The 17,563-nt window shown below is 52.5% G+C and overlaps 4 protein-coding genes across 4 annotated transcripts; 2 read left to right on the top strand and 2 right to left on the bottom strand.

Annotated features, from left to right (window-relative positions):
- Nucleotides 1–1,123: 1,123 nt before the first annotated feature.
- Nucleotides 1,124–5,068, bottom strand: IAQ61_001370 (uncharacterized protein; the record flags this gene model as incomplete). The annotated part of the gene is made up of 2 exons (XM_003839627.2): nucleotides 1,124–1,336; nucleotides 1,451–5,068. 2 exons carry the CDS (start codon nucleotides 5,066–5,068, stop codon nucleotides 1,124–1,126), a joined length of 3,831 nt encoding a protein of 1,276 aa, XP_003839675.2.
- Nucleotides 5,069–5,867: 799 nt separating this feature from the next.
- Nucleotides 5,868–9,346, bottom strand: IAQ61_001369 (uncharacterized protein; the record flags this gene model as incomplete). Its single annotated transcript, XM_003839626.1, has 3 exons — nucleotides 5,868–6,753; nucleotides 6,933–9,249; nucleotides 9,301–9,346. 3 exons carry the CDS (start codon nucleotides 9,344–9,346, stop codon nucleotides 5,868–5,870), a joined length of 3,249 nt encoding a protein of 1,082 aa, XP_003839674.1.
- Nucleotides 9,347–10,105: 759 nt separating this feature from the next.
- Nucleotides 10,106–13,446, top strand: IAQ61_001368 (uncharacterized protein; the record flags this gene model as incomplete). Its single annotated transcript, XM_066095073.1, has 5 exons — nucleotides 10,106–10,285; nucleotides 10,345–10,614; nucleotides 10,704–10,862; nucleotides 10,919–11,034; nucleotides 11,175–13,446. Coding segments are annotated over 5 exons (2,598 nt in total), but the record flags the coding sequence as incomplete, so codon positions are not given.
- Nucleotides 13,447–14,818: 1,372 nt separating this feature from the next.
- Nucleotides 14,819–16,429, top strand: IAQ61_001367 (uncharacterized protein; the record flags this gene model as incomplete). The annotated part of the gene is made up of 1 exon (XM_003839624.2): nucleotides 14,819–16,429. One exon carries the CDS (start codon nucleotides 14,819–14,821, stop codon nucleotides 16,427–16,429), a length of 1,611 nt encoding a protein of 536 aa, XP_003839672.2.
- Between the last annotated feature and the right edge of the window lie 1,134 nt (nucleotides 16,430–17,563).

Genomic DNA, 17,563 nt, shown 5'->3' with positions numbered 1-17,563 from the left:
GCCCCCGGCATCGCTTCACCAGCCCCGCAGAAATCCCCGACCCGGGGCCCCGGCTATCTTTATCGCCACCACACCAAACCCCCCAGCCCGCTTCTTGCAACCATGTCCATTATACATCCTGGGGACGGTATACAGTACCTACATCGTATGAACCCTCCGCAGCTAACAGAAAAACAAGTCCCTGCATTGATTTGATTTCCTATCTCGGATTCTGCTTCGACCAACTCCTCTGCAACATACCGGTACCGTACCTGCCCGGACTTCTTTCCAGTGGACAAAGATCCCCCTCGTGACAAGAGAAGCAAGAAATCAGGCAGTTTATCGGAGAAGAGAAGACAGAAACATTGGACACGATGCCGCGTTTCCTCCGCCGCATCTTCAACCCCACATCTACATCTACATCCACACCCACATCCACATCCAAATCCAATCCCTTCCGTTCCATCACCCGCACCACCAGCGAACCAGACGTCCACCTCCACGCCCACACCGTAACATCACCGTCATCACCACCACAGCCACCATCACCCTCCCAATCCCCCCTCCAACGCACCCGCCGCGTCCTCGTCCGCAGCCCCCTAGACCCCCACAACACCACCCCTTCTGCCTGGAAATCCGTCTTCTTTGAGCCCGAGACGGGGAATGAAGAGGAGCACATGGCGCTCCGAGAGACCGGATGCGGCGCCAGTCTAGCCAACAGCAACAGCAACAGTAACACCGATAGCACCGATCTGCATAGACCGATTCTTGCGTCAGCGCAGCAGCCGTCCGAGCGCGTCGTGCAGACGCCCAGGACGAGGAGGCGGTTGAGTAAGAAGCGGAGAGGGCCTGGGTCAAAGGGTTGATGTTCTCAAGTCTTTGAAGCTGATGATATAGATGGGGTTGGGGTTGAGTCACATGTACAAGTCACAAGACTAGGTAACCCGCATGGGCCAAACAAGAAGAAAAAAACACCTTGCCAATAGCCGTTATACCATGCATTCTAAGCCCAAAAATAAAAACGAGAATAATACACCTCTCTACTCTCTCACGCCATGTCCTGCCAGAATAGTGTGATTCTCCTCCTACTTCCGTCCCATGAATACGATTCATGACGCTCGTCCACAACTATTCACATAAACAGCTAATCCTCGCTGTCGTACTCTTCGTCGTCGTCTCCCAGCAATGCAGGATACTGTCTACTCCTCAAATCCTGCTCCAATCCGCCCTCGCTCTCCGGATCCACGTAGCCCTTTCCGCCCACGATGGAGAGAAGGACGGGCAGTAAGATGAGGGCATGTGTCGAGGCCCAGAGAATCAGTGCACACCAGACACGGAAGTAATATACCTCAAAAATCTGTCAAGTTTTGTGTTAGTCTGGTGTTTAGTATAGGCTCAGCGCAACAATGGGGGCCAGGGCAAGGGGGGTTCAGATTAGGTGTAGTGATAAGGATGCTGAGAGAAGTCATACCTTGCTCCTCGTAAACGCCAACACACCGACCCCCAAGATCTTCGTCACCGTTATCCCACTCACGACACTCCCCGCTACATTCACCATGGCTGTCCACGCCCTTGCATCCTTGCCGCGGAACCGATGTCTCGGAGCCTTCTCCATCGTCGCACGTGAAGGAAATGTGAACGCGCGTGCAATATGCGCTGTGAACTCTACGCTAATGCCCACACAGATGATAAGGTTGACAAGCGAGACAGCGTTGAGAGAAACGCCAAGAATGGCCATGGAGCCGATGATAGCAGACACTGTCATGCCGACAACAAGCGTGACGACCAGAGCCGTAGCCAGCGAACCAAGGAGAATCATGGTGATGACGAGTACGGCGGCGAGGGCAGAGCCGATAAGGGCACCGGCAAGACGAACAATGGATGTGTATTGGTCGAAGAAGATATAGAATTTCGAGTATGGAAAGACTTCCGCATCCACATCTTGTGAAATCTCTCGTGCCACTCGGCGAGCCGCTGTGTATGCAGAGATGAAATCACTCTGTGATCGGAGGGGAGTGTGCGAGGTACGGAAGTGTGATGCTGGAATGGTCAAGCGCTTGGCGTCAATGACAAGAGCATCGGAGTAGGCTGCTTTGCCGCCGAGGGGACAGTCTTCATTAGTTGGGGCTTGGATCCAGCGCTGAAGGTAGTGGATGAATTCCTCGCCTTCAGGCATGCCGGAGAGAGTCATGTTCCAGGGCGGTTGACGATCTACGAAGCAAGGTTTACCGTGATCAACACAACACTTCTCGTTCTCGGGATTGAGCCAGAGGAAAAAATCATCCAACCAATTGGCGGCGGACGCAGCGAGATGGGATACTTCGGGTCGCTTACGTTCAGCTTCGATGATGTTGGCTAAGGATTCGCGATCGCAAGTGGAGAAGCGTCCACAGAGCTCCTTCTGAGGCGCGCGTTGCGTCACATTGAGTTCCTTGGTGACAAAATACACCGGTGGACCAACGTCAAGGTAGTCGTAAAGATCATTGAAGTAAGGAATCAAGTACGAGTCGCTGGGAATAGCAATACGTTGGTCGAGACCAAGCTGTACACTAGGGAACAACGCCAGACCGGCGGTGAAGATGCCGAAGAAAATAGTGATGATGCCAACCTTCGTCTTCTTGCCCAGCAGCGCAGGAGCGTAAGTCTTACGGATGAACCTCTGAAGAGAGCCTTCCTCTCCCGTACCATGGCCCATACCACCATTAAGATAGCCAGGGTCTGCGCGCCAAACACGTACAAAGGGGAAGCAGTCAGCGCGGTTCTGCTCAACCCGCTGTTGGTTTAGGGAAAGAACAGCGATAAACATAGTCACCTGGAGAACAGCATTGATGAAGACAGCTCCAGCAGCATATGCAGCAAAGTTGCGCACGGCAGGCATGCCAACTGCGCAACCGAGGGCAAAAGCAGTCGTCTCAGTGAGCGCAGAGAGCAAGATAGAAGGTCCCATCCGTCCTAGTGCGCGCGAAACGCGTTCCGGTATGCTACCTTCGGGATGGCTGAGGTTGATACGCTCAAACTCATGTACGATGAGGAAAATGTTGTCGACACCGACAGCCAGCACCAAGAAAGGAATGACTTCTGCGATGATCAAAGTGACCTTAATTCCAGCTGCGGAAAACAGTCCGACTGAAGCCGACACTGACATCAGGACGATGAGGATACCAACAATGCCGAGCATGAATTTCGACTGCACCAAAGCATTTGCCGGGTTGCGGAGAACAGAACGCACAGTAAGTGTTGTTGACCCGAGCGCGAGCGAGGCATACAAAAACATGATGATGTAACTTATCACGACAATCTTGGCGTCGGTATTCGTGCTCTTGTTCAATTCTTGTTCGAGACTGACTTCAGTGTTGAAGCTTAGTCGCAGACCCTTCTTCTTCGCATCCTCGGCAACGAATTCCAGGTAGTTCTTAAGCTCGTTCTCGAAGTCCATGGCCTTTTGTTCTTCTGGAGTACCCTTGGGGTGGTTTTGGACGACCCACGTAACAACAAGTGCTTTCGCGTCCAAGACTGACTCGTTGACGCCGCCAAAGATGACGTGGGGATCAAGTGGCTGCTGAAATGTCGGCAAACATTGCGTAGGGTTATTAACGCACTCCTGGAGTTCTTCGGCCCAACTGTCCGGGCCAACGTTGGCGAAGTCACCCTGCCAGTATCCTGTCACAGACTGAACAACGCATGCGTCGCCAATGGGTTTGAAGCAGACTTGATCTAATGTTATGCCGGTCTTGTAAGACTTCAGACGTTGAATCTGGCTTTCCACACCAAACCACCAGTCAAGGGTTTCATAGCTCAGCACAGGGCCTGAGCTCTCGTTGGTGTCATTGACGAGGAAGGCTTGCTCTGCACGGAAAAAGGGTCCGAATTTTTCATCGAAGAATGCCTTGTCCTGTGCGGCCGCCGAATCGGGTGAAACCCATAGGTTGACAGGGTCAGTTTCAATCTCAAATCTCATCCATCCCAGACTCATAAGCCCGACAACGATGATACTGGTGACGATGGTGATGACTGGGAAGCGAGCGCATATGTAACCAAGGCGACTGAAGGTACGATCGCACCAAGTGTTGATGAAGTAATGTTTGGTGGGACGATCGAGCATGCCCACGTTGTGCACGATGTCGCCTTCATCCTCATCATCGCTTGGTTCAAGGTCGTGCAGGAGGCGCATCCTTTCGCTCTTGTTCTGCGAATGCTTCTTGAGACCAATGTGAAGAGTAACGGCCATGCAAAGAAGGCCGATGATGGCAGAATAGATGATGATGACGGTGAACGAAAGACAGGGTAGGAGGCCGACGTAGCATTTCTTCTCCTCACGCACTTCAGGCAGCTCGGTGCATGATCCGCCACAGTCCAGGCAGGCGCAGCGGTACAATTCGTCGTCAGTGTCGCATGGATAAGCATCTTTGTCCATGGCTTCCATGCCCGGGAAGGCATTCTTGCTGGGTCGAGGGAAGTTGATCTGAAATGGCGAGCCTAGGAACTTCTTGTCTCCAAGGAACTTTAGGAATTGCGTGTAATTTTTGGCGCCTCCGCCGATGAAGTCCATGGCCTTGCCATTCGTCGCACCGAACTTGACGTCTTTGCAGCTGTCGTAGAAGGTCGACGCGTACTTGTCTGAGACCAAGTTATCCAGCTCGGTGACCAAAAATTTGTCGCCCTTGGGCTCGGTTTGTGTGACGTTGATGAAGAGTGACTGGTCAGGCGAACATGTAAAGGTGCAGAACATGTTGTAGAAGTTCTCTTTGCAGGCCGGACAAGCGTTGATGATGGGTGTGGCGCGGTCGAGATTCGTCTTGAGCGCATCGAGTTGTTCTTCAACACAGCACACGTCTGTGTCTGCCCACTGTGGGCCGCAAATGTCCACCAGCTTCTTGCGCACGCCGGCTTCTGGTGTTGTGGCGAGGCCGTTGTCTGGACAGGGCAGGTCTGAGCCAAAGAAGCCCTGTTTGCCGCAATGTCCCCTTATCGCGCATCGTCCAGCCTCATGTTTTGATGTGAGATCTGGTCCAGCCAGAGCGGGGCCAGCGAAGAGTGCGAAGAGGCCGATTACTGTCGCACGCCGTGGCCGTGAGCACCGCGGTGTCATCTTCTTGGGGCGGTTTTGCGCCTCGGCGCCGTGTTGTTTTGAACGGTATTGAATTTCAAGGAAGTGTGCTACGTAGACGTATATCGAACGTGTGATGCAGCTATCTACTCTACAGTAGGCGCAGGCAGTCTTGGAAACGAATGGGTGGTGATGTTGCGCTCTTGCGCCGTGTGGTGAAGCGTGGACCGAGGTGGCGCGTGGGAGAGCTGTCGTCAATGCAAGGGTACGGAATGATTGATGTGTATCTATACAATAGTAACAGGTATGGATTGCAGAGTACTACTGTGATTGTGTTGGATAGACTAAGCGTATGCAGTCAGTTGGGCCAGCTGCTGTTGTTTGCCGTGTTGTGTTGCACAACGCAAGCCGTCGTCGTTACCACATAGTTGTCGCCGTCTCTCTGCGCTATGCCAACGTCACTGCGGCCTTGGCACTGGGGGGCTTCACTTCCAACCCTGGAACCCAAGTTCCGTCATCCCGTCAGGAACCACAACACTGAAGCCTCCCATCCTTCGCAAACATCACATCCCTTCAACCACGGTCTGATAACCCACATTGCATGCCTGTCTTCACGTTCGCAGCGCAGCCTACTCGCATCACGACCGTTTTCATCAATCTTCTGCGCCTCAGCGTCATGCACATTCATTTATATGCTACCATTCTGCTATTATAAGGCTGTGGCATTACTGTGCCCTATTTTTTTTTCATGCATAGGCGAGGGCCATCATCATCGCCATCATTCAAAAGGTGTCTTTCGACGGGTATCCTCCTCTTTTGCTAAATCCAAGAAAATGCTCCACTACTTCCGCAAATACTGCACCAGTTCCACCAGCTGCGACCGTGTCTCGTCCTCGAGCTGCTCCTCGGGCGCACCAAGCACCTTTTCAAAGACTGACATCAATGTAGGCGTGAGTTGTTGAACCGTCGGCTCGTTTTGCTGGTAGAGCTTAACAATCATGCCAAACACAGGCTTGTTCTCCTCGTAGTCCTCACGAAGAGGCAACAGCTGCACAAGGCGGGGCAGGACCTCGGCGATGGGAAGCTTGTTGGGGTGCTTGCTGATGAAGCGGCTCACGCATCCAGCTGTGTTGTCCAGCAGACGTGCCTGGTCCTGTGCGTCGAGAAGAGGCTCCAGTTTCGAGAAGATAGCAGGCAGCGACTTGAGAATTTCATCATCATTGGTTGTCATCTCGCACAGCAAACCAATACCATAGACGGCATTGGACTTGGTCTCCGGGTCTTCGTCAGACAGGCGGTGGAGCAGAAGCTTCAAAAGTCCACTAGTGTACGGCGTGCAACCAGCACCCATGTTCCCAACACACTCCGCAATGGTACCAACGGCGGCGCTGCGCTCAGTAGACTCCTGGCTACTAGCATACTTGACAATTGGCTTCTCAAACATTTTCCAGAGCTCGGCGAACTGAGAACCCAAAGCGACGGAAAGGCAAGTGACAACTTCAAGGGCAGTCTCAATGACGAGCCAGTCGTACTCGGACGACTCTTCCAGGATGTCCTCTTCAGCCTCGTCACCTAGATCCTGCTGGCAAGGATGACGCTTAGTGATCACAGCGAGTAGCTGCTGGCACAGGTCGGGCACAACAGTACCATTTTCTGTCATGAGTGGAGCGGGACCGCAGAGCTTCAAGGTCGCAGCGATATCACGGTTCATGTCAGTAACAGTTCCCCTACATTTTATTAGCCGTGGAGCTTGTAGAATGAGTTTGCGAAATCAAGTATATCAAGAGGGCTCAGTAGTAGATTCGCTTTCACCTCAAGTGCACTTTGTGCATCGGAGTGAGCTGGGATTAACGAAAGTTGTGTCATCTTTGCAGGGTAAGAGAGAAAGAAATATGAAGGTACGTACCGGTCCATCTCGTCTTGCCAGATCGACATGGTTGCGGTCATGACAAGATTGCCCAGCTTCTTCAGCTCATCTGGAACCTCAACTGCGAGAGGCAAGCCAGGCTGCCACTTGCCCATGCCGTCACCCTCAGCCATGCCGAAAAGACAAGCGTATGTGCGCCATAGAGTGCCGAGGGCGGCCTTGCGGATCCCTTCATATGAGTGATCGACAAGCTCAAGCAACTTAGTCACAGTGGTTTCCAAGTAAGGAATGTACTCGCGGCGAGTGTGAGTAATGATGTCTCCATATACTTCAGCCGCAATCTCCTTCTCCATAGCGACAGCGGAGACACCCTCAAGGTCATCCCAATCGTCATCATCTTCGTCACCCATCGCAGCTTCGTTCAGATCGCTGTCATCGTCGTCATCATTGTGGGAGGAAACCTTGATCTTGCCACCCTGGACAACAACTTCACCGCCGGCCATCTCTGCGGCCTCCTCACCGAGCTCAACATCGAGCCCAGTCTCCTCTTGCTCAAGGCAGTCTTGCAGACCCTTGACGGCGCCAGGCAAGTACTTGGCGAACTGCTCCTCGTAAACCTTGGCCATTGTGCTCCACAAAATGTAGCTTGTCTCACGAAGACGGGGATGATCGAGATGAAGGGCTTCTTCGGAAGCCTCCATGAGAGGAAGGACATAAGGCTCGAATGGCTGAGGGCCAACAGCAGAGGCGATCTTACCCATAGAGTCACACGTTACACCACGGAGGTCCAACTCGTCTTGGCTGTCCTTGATCCTAACATACTGCGACAGCTCGCTCATGGTTTGCTCGAAGAAGGGCAGGAATGCCTTCTCAGCAGCGGATGCAATGGAACCAACAGCGCCAATAGCCGCGGTCTTGACCTTGAGATCATCATAGTGGAACAGCTTGCTGAATCGCGGAATCAACTCCGGGACATACTTGCCAGCATCTTCTGGCTCGAGACCTTCAATCAATGAGTCGATGGCGTGACAGCTACCGCGGATGATGGACAGATTGCGCTCATCATCTGGACCCTGAATATTGCTTGCGGCGAGATCAAAGTTCTTAAGCATAGCGGGAATAAGCCTGGCGTGCTCCTTGCCAACATCCTCTGCCAAGTCATCGGCCAAGCGGGCAACACCGTTGAGTGCAGCAGCGCGAACCTTAAGCTCGGGGTCCTCGAGCAGGTGGAGGACCATGGGCATAATCTCATTGAGCTGAGTGGCAATGAAGTCTGGGGCTCCCTCAACACACATGCCCAAAGCCAAGATACCAGCCTGGCGGTAGTCGGGATTTTGAGAAGAGAAGTAATTGCCAAGGTTCTTGAGGAGGGGAATGACGACCTGGCTAGGAGGCAAGCTCGACGCAAGGATGTCGAGTAGGCCGAGTGCAGAACGGGCGGGCGTAACATCCTCATCTTCGCTAGAGAGGTCGCCGAGCTCAGTGACGATGTGCAGAGCTTTGAGCGTCAATTCCTCACCTATCCTCAAAGCCTGGACTTTGAGTTTCCTGTAGCGGACACACTGCATCAAGAATGCAAGCGCCTGGGAACGGTAGTCGTCCTCAACATTGGTGCTGGAAGCAAGCTCAAGCATGAACTTGACAAGGTCGCCAAAATGCTTGGCCAACAGTGCAGACTCGCACCCAAGGAGAGTCTGGAAGACTTCGAAAGCCTGCATGGCGCGGTCTTCGTCGCCCACATCAACAGTGCTCTTGAGGACAGTGACCATACCCGGGATGGACTCTTGGAAAAGGGCTAGTGCTTTGGGGTCCTCATCAGGCTCCAGGAGCATTGCAAGGCGGCTGAGACCGAGCAGAGTGTTGATCTTGACCTCGACGCTCTCAGGATCTTGGATGGTGGTGCTGAAGAGCTTGTACAAGTCGGCCTGCTTGCCCGGGAACGCATCGCCAACGGACTCTAGTGTGGTCCAGATGATGTAAGTACCCACTTCGCGGTGTCGGGCAGTTGGGCTTGTCGCAGCCTGGTGTAGAAGCCCAGGGAGGTCCGCCCATTCGCCATCCTCGAAGTCTTGGGAAGCGATGGCGGCAATGACACGGGCAGCCGAGTGACGCGTAAGGGTGACATCCTCGTTGAGCGTGAACTGGAACAATTGGGTACGAAGAGAGTTCTTTTGGTCGGCAGACAGATGGGCCCAATGCCTTGTCACTAGCTTCCTCGCTTCGACAGCAGCCAACTGACGAAGCTCAGATTTTGGGTGGCCACAGAGAATTTGAAGAAGGGCGTTCAGAGAGGCTGGAGAATTGTAGTATTGTTTGTTGAGCGTGGAGGTCGCAGACTTGACCCGTTCAGTGTCAGCTGTAGTCTGTTAGCTGTGCAACCTGACCAACAGTGAGCTGAAGAACTTACGCTGCAAAAGGCCCTCGAGCAGCTGCACAAACTGTTGCTCGTCCATGGCGATGCTTTTACAGTATATAGAATGTAAAAGACAGGCCTTGAATGATCAAATGCAGATGCAGAAGATCAGAGATTTTGACAGTCGTGGGGGAGGGTGAAGCACGGCTGGCGGGGAGACACTTTTTTTCGCAAAATATTGCTTGGCAGAAAACAGGGTCCAGGCCAATGCGGTTTAGCCTGATTGAACGGGAAAACAAGCCACCGCTGCGAGAGTTCTGCGCTGGGTGAAGCTTGAGGTCTCCGCTCCGTCGTATGTAAGACGATGGCATCTGCTCTGTGCTGCAACAAACGTCCTTTTGTCTGTGTGGTTGGGCAATTGTTTAGCTCACTCACGCTGGATACCGTCTTGGTAAAGATGGGGATCCTGTAGCTTTGGAAAGACGGCTCGCTGGTGTCAATCACAACAGCGACGACCACCAGCACCTTGCGACGACGAAATAATGTAGTAGTCAACTGCGAAATGGAAGTGCAATTGAGAATACTGTGGATGCAAGACTAGCGGGTCTTTGAACGGTAGCCATTTTGCATGCTGGGTTGATCGAAGTCTCGGTGACAAGTAGTACTACTGCAATATGTGTAGGTGGTATACATGTCGCCTCCAACGAGCTTGGCCACATCCACCAAGCTTGAAATGCCAGTGATGGCGATGGTCTGAATGGCGGTCTGGTAGTTCAGGGAACTGGCGGTATCAATGAGTGAATCGTGCCTTGGCTGGAGGTAGCCATGGTTGTCAAGACAGCCGCGGTCTCGCTAGCAGCTTCTTAGGGGCTCAATGCGTAGCGCGGTGGTGGACGAAGTCTTCGTTCTGCTGGTAATTGATTTGGAAAACGGGAGATGGATATATGACATGGTGAGAGTGCGCTGCCTGATTGTGAAAGGCAAAGAAAGAGGACACGTGAATGGGCATGGAGGAGAAGAGTTGGTAACTACAAGTTTGGTAGGTAGATGTTATAGTAGAAGTGTTGCTGGCAGCTACTGGGCAGGGACAGTGACAAGCCAACCTCAAACTGCGCTAGTCTGGTTTGGGTTGTTAGCAAAAACAGCAGCAGCAACCTGCAACCACCAAACGAGACAAACTCGCCGCTGTCATCTACACACGCGCAACCCTTTTTAATATCACTCTCTTCACTCTCACCTCACTTTCATCCTGCCCACTACGCCTTTTTACTGCGCCCCCTCCCCCATCTAGACACCACACCCGCCATTCCCCCCTCCCCCCCTCCACCCTCGACAGACCCCACCGCACTTCACGGCTCGATGGCTTCGGTATGTCCACATGTCGCACTCTCCCGCCGCCTCCAAAGTCACATGTCCCTCCTCACTTGGTGCATCATGGCTGACGCTCTCTGCAACAGCAAGCTCCTAACCAACCGCGCCCTTACCCGGGCAACTACCTCCCCAATGGTGGCGGGCCTGGTGCTCCCTCTGGGCCGGCGCCTGGTGCTGTCCCACTGCTCCCCAACCAGGGCCGCGTGATCCAGCAGGGCAGCGCTCGAGTGCTTTGCATTGCAGACGTACGAGGTGAGACATAGCAGTATAGTCCTCGGCGCTGGGAGACACTGACATGTAGGCAGGAAATCTGCAATCGCTGAATCAGCTCGCAGCCGACGCACGGGCAAACTACATCATCCACACGGGCGACTTTGGTTTCTACGATGACCGCTCGCTCGACCGCATCGCCGAGAAGTATGCCAGCTCCATTCTCCTGTCCCAGAAGACGGGACGACGACGACGATGACGATGACGATGACGATAATCACAACAACCACAACCACAACAAACAACAACATCAGCAACTATAACAACGAGGCTAACAAGCAATGCAGGACCCTAAAGCACGTTGCGCAGTACTCGCCTCTCTTGTCCGACAACGTAAAGCGCTCCATTGCTCAGGCGCCACCGCAGCCCCCCATCAAAGAGCGATTTGCGCGCGAGCATCTGCCCCTGTCCGAACTGCCACTCTTCCTGAACAAGACACACACCCTCAACGTCCCTGTCTACACGGTATGGGGCGCCTGTGAAGACGTGCAGGTGCTGGAGAAGCTTCGATCGGGAGAGTACAAGGTGGACAACCTGCACATTATCGATGAGGCGCACTCGAGACTGCTCGACGTCGGCGGCGTCAAGCTACGATTACTCGGCCTGGGTGGCGCTGTCGTCATGCACAAGCTGTTCGACAATGGCGAGGGTAGGACAACAATAGCGGGAGGACAGGGCACCATGTGGACCACGCTGCTACAGATGGGCGAACTCGTCGACACCGCGAACCGTGTATACGACCCCACCGAGACCCGCATTTTTGTCACGCATGCATCTCCCGCACGTGAGGGCCTGCTGAATCAGCTCTCGGTCACGCTCAAGGCCGACTTCTCCATATCCGCAGGTCTGCATTTCCGCTATGGTAGCTCATACAACGAGTTCAGCGTTAACCCCACGCTCGACCATTACCGCGGCAAGCTCGCTGCCTCCAAAGCCTCGTTCAACGATGTTTGGGACACAGTCAAGACCGAGGTTGAGCCCGCAGTCGCCGACAGCGATTCGCAGCAGCGTCTGCTAGCCCTTGCCCTTGACATTGTAAACAAGATGCCTACTGTGGCCAATGGCGGTAACCCATTCGGCGGCCCGGCACCTGGTCCACAGAGCGGTGTCATTGATGAGAGCGCATTCAAGAATATGTGGAACTTCAACCTTGCAGACGCAGCATATGGATGGCTTGTGTTAGATATAGACAATGGTAGGATTGGAACTGAGATGAGAGCACAAGGTTTCAACTTTGCTCATCGCGGTGGGAAACCTGTCCCCGGTCTGACTCAGCCTGTTGTCACCAACACCTCCACCGCCCCGCCTGCAACAGCTCCCAGCCCTGCGGGGCCATCGCCCGCCCAAGGTCGTCCCGGTGGTCCTCCTGTGAATGCGCCTCAGCAACCTCGCCCCGCGGTTGCCACTCCGCCAATTGCCCAGGCACAGCAGCAGCAGATGAAGGCCGGCCAGCCAGCACGCAGCGGACCCTCTCCAGCGCCAGCCGCTACACCAAAAGAGCCAGCAAAGGCGGCTACCCCACAACCTAACAACAACAACGCCTCTGCCAACAGTGCTGCAGAAAAGGCCACTTCAAGCGAGGCAAAGCCCAACGGTACTGCAGCCCCCGAGAAGACTGCTTCTCCTGCTCCGCGTGAGCTGGCCGAGCGCAAGGAGAGTAAGGGTCTGTTCATTGCCGGTGTCAAGGACGAGGAGGAAGCCAAGAGCCTTATCGCAGAAGAAGACAGGCCCAAGATCGAAAAGCTCGAAAAGATAAAGCATTTCTTCGTCGCCCACTTTGCCACATCAAACGATATGCACAATGCCCTTCGCCGGGTTGCAGATGATGTGCGAAATGCCCGTGGAGGTCCTGAGAAGCAAACTGTCAAGATCTTCAACGAGCGTCCTGGGAATAACAGCAACAACCCCAACGCCACTCGCTATGGAGCTGGAAACTGGCAGGCTAGTACCCGTGGCGGTGCTCCAGGCACCGGCTACCGGAGCGGAGGTGCTTCGGACAGTGAAGGTGGCCGTGGCGGTCGCGGAGGTCGCGGAGGTCCTGCTCGCGGTGGTCGCGGTGGAGAACGAGGCACACGTGGAGGCGGCCGTGGCGGAAGGGGATCTTTCAGGGGTGGGGCCGGCGAAGGTGCTCCCGCAGCATCAACGGGAGGCGAGTCATAACTTACCCGTTCGCATGCCGTTATCCACACCTATTCTGATACCCCTTTTTTGGTATGGCTAATGCAAGATTGCGCAGTGAGATCTCTCACAATGCCCACCATCAAGTTTTAGCAGTCTCGTCAATCCATTTCCAGCAAGCGATTTCCAAACCCTTATAGCGAGCGCGGTCGGTTTTCCTTTTCAGTTGTAATTCTTTCCAGAGGGTGATTGAGTGAAAAGGTAATCGGCGCTGGGGTCTTGTGTGGACTTTGTAGCTTTGCTGCTTTGTAGCGGTGTGAGGACCAGAAAGAAGCTAGAGGTGGTCTGTTCTGCGTCTATTGATGATTTGGATCATGCCGGAAATGTGACTTATTGTTGGAAGCAGCCATGTATGTATTGTAATCACAAAACATTACCAAATCTTTGTGCGTGACTGTTGTGCTATGAAGACTTGCCACCGCACGATCTATCTCCTCACTATCTCTATTTCTTGGCTCAAGTGTTTGATCGCGAAGGTTCATGCCTGAGTTTCATGTCATCATGATGTTTTGGTTCTCTCATCTAGTACTCAGAACATCACCACTCATGAATGCTCGAAATCAAGACAGTAATCGCAAATTCCATTCCGTCCGCGTAATTATACAGTCCTCTTAGGCGTATCAGACAGTTGTTCATCACATCACATCGTTATGGTCTCGCACTCGCTATAATTCTTATATTAGTCAAACTACGCATACGAAGGACATGAGGGACTTTTCATCACCATTTTACGTTATATATTTTATAGGTAGATTTGAGCTCATGGAAATAAGCATGTCCAATGTTGATTACAAGTAATGTTGCAGAATTATTAGTCGGTAGGCGGGCAGTGTCTCGTTTTGGCGGCTCGTTAATCGCCAAAACTTGGATGTGAACAGAGCTCTTAAAACTCCACTATGGTATTACGGAGCTACTCTTGGCTGGGTGGAGCTATATTAATACTATTACCAGTTCGGCGCCCATCATTGTTGCGAAGAGATCGTTCATTGAGTTCAGGTAGCCATGTCATTTGAAGTCGAATGTGTACATAACTGCTCAGATGCGGCTTGCAGATGATATTTAATCAAATGATCTGAAGAAATGTGTCCGGTGTTCTCTCAGTGTCTGTTTACCCTTTCGGAGTTAGTAGTCGGTATACTGTACAGCAACTAACCACTTACTTCTCTCTCACCTCCATCACGAACTGTTCCTTCCTGGTAATACTCGAAGCTAGCGCTGCTCGTGAGCTCTCTCTTGACAGTATATAGCAACCCCTTCTGGCACATCGCTGCTCACACCAGATCGCCACATTTCTGCTTTTTCATTCCCGCTTCCAAGACTTCTCAATCACGTATATACCGCGCCACCACAACTTTCGATCCCACAAAAGTGCAGAAGCAATCGACAATCTCAAATCCTAAACTCACTGCGCTGGGAGCTACAGCTTCTCTGCTGTACGGCTGTATGAACCTAGAGTCTCCAGAGTATCTTGGTCGCCTGTCAAGTCCCGAATACAACTTTAATAAAAGGACTGCCGGGATCGCGACCCCTAAAAACCAAAAATATTCACAATTCCCTCGGCGCCAGGAACGCGCGGAAACTACTGTTGCTGCTCGCGGTAAGGTTGAACGCTTTCTGACGCCTGCGCAAGCAAGTAATAGCTCAGGGCCAACGCCACCCCTGCCTCCCAACCCAAGAGATCAGCAATTGGAGGTGATTCTAGTCCCCCATCACTCTTTTGCGCGCGTGTTGATGTTTGGTGCGGTAGTTCAACATGGCTTTTGATGACTCTCCACCCCCACGAGAGTACACACCTTCAAAGGACGACACTGCCATCGTGCTCCCCTCGCCACAGCCATCAACCACTAGAATTCGCCTAGAATCTAGCGAAGAAGACATGCCCATCATGTTGCAGCGCAAGTCTCTAAAGCGTGCCGGCAGTGTGCTTCCCCGCGAGCGCGAGCGGCGCAGCCATGAGGAACCCAAGTATCGTGAACGTCGCGCCTCCAGCCCGAAAGCCGACTCCAAGCTACTTTTTAATAAAAACGGCAAACCTTACAAGAGACCCGGACCCCAACCTTGGGCATCCAAACCCATCATGAAGAACGATATGGTCGCCAAGAAGGCAGTCATTCGCGAGATTGAGAGCTACTGGGGCAAAAGCTTCATCCGCTCTTACATCCCCAAATGTCACCGACCGCTCGTCAAGCGAGGCGCCGATGGCAAACGCCCCGCTTATCGTGCCCACGAGACTAATCCGAAGAAGTGGCTTCCCTCGGTGCTCAAAGCCATCCTCATGATCGCCAAGCTGACCAAGGATAAAAAGTGGCTCAAAGATGCCATGAACGATGTTGTGCGGTACCGAATCAAGAATACGGGGAATAGGAAGCCTCAGTTGGTTACCACGGACTTTGATGTCATTGAGGATATGTTGGTGAAAGATTGGGCGGTCGATTATGCGTTTGAGATTCGGTACAAGCATTTGCTTGTCAATCGCAAAGATCAGCAGGAGACCGATGAGGATATTGATCATATTCTGCAGGTGGCTAATGATGACGGCGATGAGGAAGGTGACGAAAGTGAAGAGGAGAACGAGGACGATATGGATGGTCGAAACGAAGGTGTTAATCACGACAATGATGACGACGAGGGCATTGAACATGGTTATGGTGGAATCTCCAACAGGTATCAGTGTTCAAGCGGGTATATCAAAGACGATCAACACACACTAGCCCCTACTCCTCATCAGCAAGCCGAACAGGAAAAATTGTCAAGGAACAGTCGCATCGTGTCTACGCCTGACTCTCCTGGCCCCATGAAACGCGCCGGCCGAGAAAAGACTTCATACAGGTATGGCTCTCCTGCGCCTGGGTGTGACAGCCTATTAATGAGTCCCTGGGGCACAACCATACCTACTCCGTACGGTGGCTATGGAGGATTCCACGGCTATGGCGGCTTCCCAGGCTATGGCCAGCCTCAATTATCCAGTAGAGACAGTAATCAAGGCCCTCGGCATCCTAAACCCTATGGCATGTACCCGCCTCTTCACCATATGTCGCCTATGCCTGGCAACTCATACCGCCCGTCTTCATTCGGAAGCAATACAATGGGCCATGAGGGCCATGGGTTGTATGGTTCAGATCGGCGCTCTCAGGCTCTGTCAGGTGTCCGTCAGGGCAGTATGCACCCCAAAATCAAACGCGAGTCGCCTGATTACGATGACCCTATCATGTCGGTTGGTGAAATCAGCGGCCCCCAGACCGATTTGGGTGCTGTCATGAACCAGGAGGATGAGGATCTCGATGGCGAGTTGGAAGTCGCAGAGCTGGAACTCAAGCTTGCGCGCCTGAGGGCGAAAAAAGCGGCTCAGAAGAAGGCGAGATAAACATTTGCGGAATTGGATGTTGATACTTGCTAGACGGGTGTCCGTGGTCAGACGTTGCAATGAGACACGCGTGATATGGGGGTTTGGCGTTTGTTCAATACTGATTGCTAGTCGGTATGACGGCATTTTGGTGCTTGAGAGGCCTGTGAGCTTTGTCTGCATTGGACTTGTCTCTCATTGGTTTTTGGATTATCGCGATATACCAGCCAGCAGCATGACACCAAAATATCTGTGAGTTGGCAAAAGTTGAGTAACGGCTTGATGGTTGCGCTGAATGGCATGGGGGCACCAGGTCTTTCAGTCTGTAATCTTCAGTCAAGCCCGACCATGACAGCTAGTAAATCCAGTGACATAGAAACAGTGGCCATTACTGACCTCATGAAGTGACCACCCTGCTCGTCCAAATCTGCAACTTCCAAGTGATGTTTGACGGGTGGTCATATTCTTTGTCTGATATCGTCCAGTTACCTAATGTTGGTTTGCCGCTGATGGATCCTTATCGAGTACCGATTCCAAGGAGCGTGTAAGTACTCCTAAACTGAGGACATCCTCCATCAGCCGAGTACCCATATAGGGTAGGTAGCCTTCCCACAGAAGCGGATGCTTTGGCCGTATGGCCTTCCGGTAATTGTAAATTCCTATCTCGTTAACCTAGGCCTGTAAATTCCAGTACCCGCTGTAAACTAGCTTAAACCCATAAGCTAATTACAAAAATATGGCTTGATGGTTATCAATCAAACAGTGTTATAGGGCTTGGGTTCACATACACTTGTGCAGTTCTAAGTAACGGTTGCCTGCATATCTGGACAGCAGGCGCGCTTAATGTTCTAACGTCGAAGGGGTTTCAGCGCTCCATGGCAAAATTTACTCAATAATAGGATATCTTCGGCGACCTATGTGATGCTATAGTGATGAGGTTTGCCTTTGGTGACTTGAGGTCAGGTTTGGTGAACATCAGTAGGGACTAGTGAATACTCTAATTATTGATTACCGCTCAGCTGGGTGACCACATACCAATGCCCTTATGGAAGTTCTGAACTCACAGAGATAAAAGATGGTATAATCAGAAGTATGCATAGGAATAGATTATGCGATCATGATCCAAACTCATGTATTCTGTCATGATTGAATTCT

The sequence above is a fragment of the Plenodomus lingam genome (assembly GCF_022343315.1).
Source record: "Plenodomus lingam strain CAN1 chromosome Unknown contig_12, whole genome shotgun sequence".
Taxonomy (NCBI): domain Eukaryota; kingdom Fungi; phylum Ascomycota; class Dothideomycetes; order Pleosporales; family Leptosphaeriaceae; genus Plenodomus; species Plenodomus lingam.
Note: the sequence above shows the minus strand (reverse complement) of the source record. Positions and strands in the feature narration are given on the sequence as shown.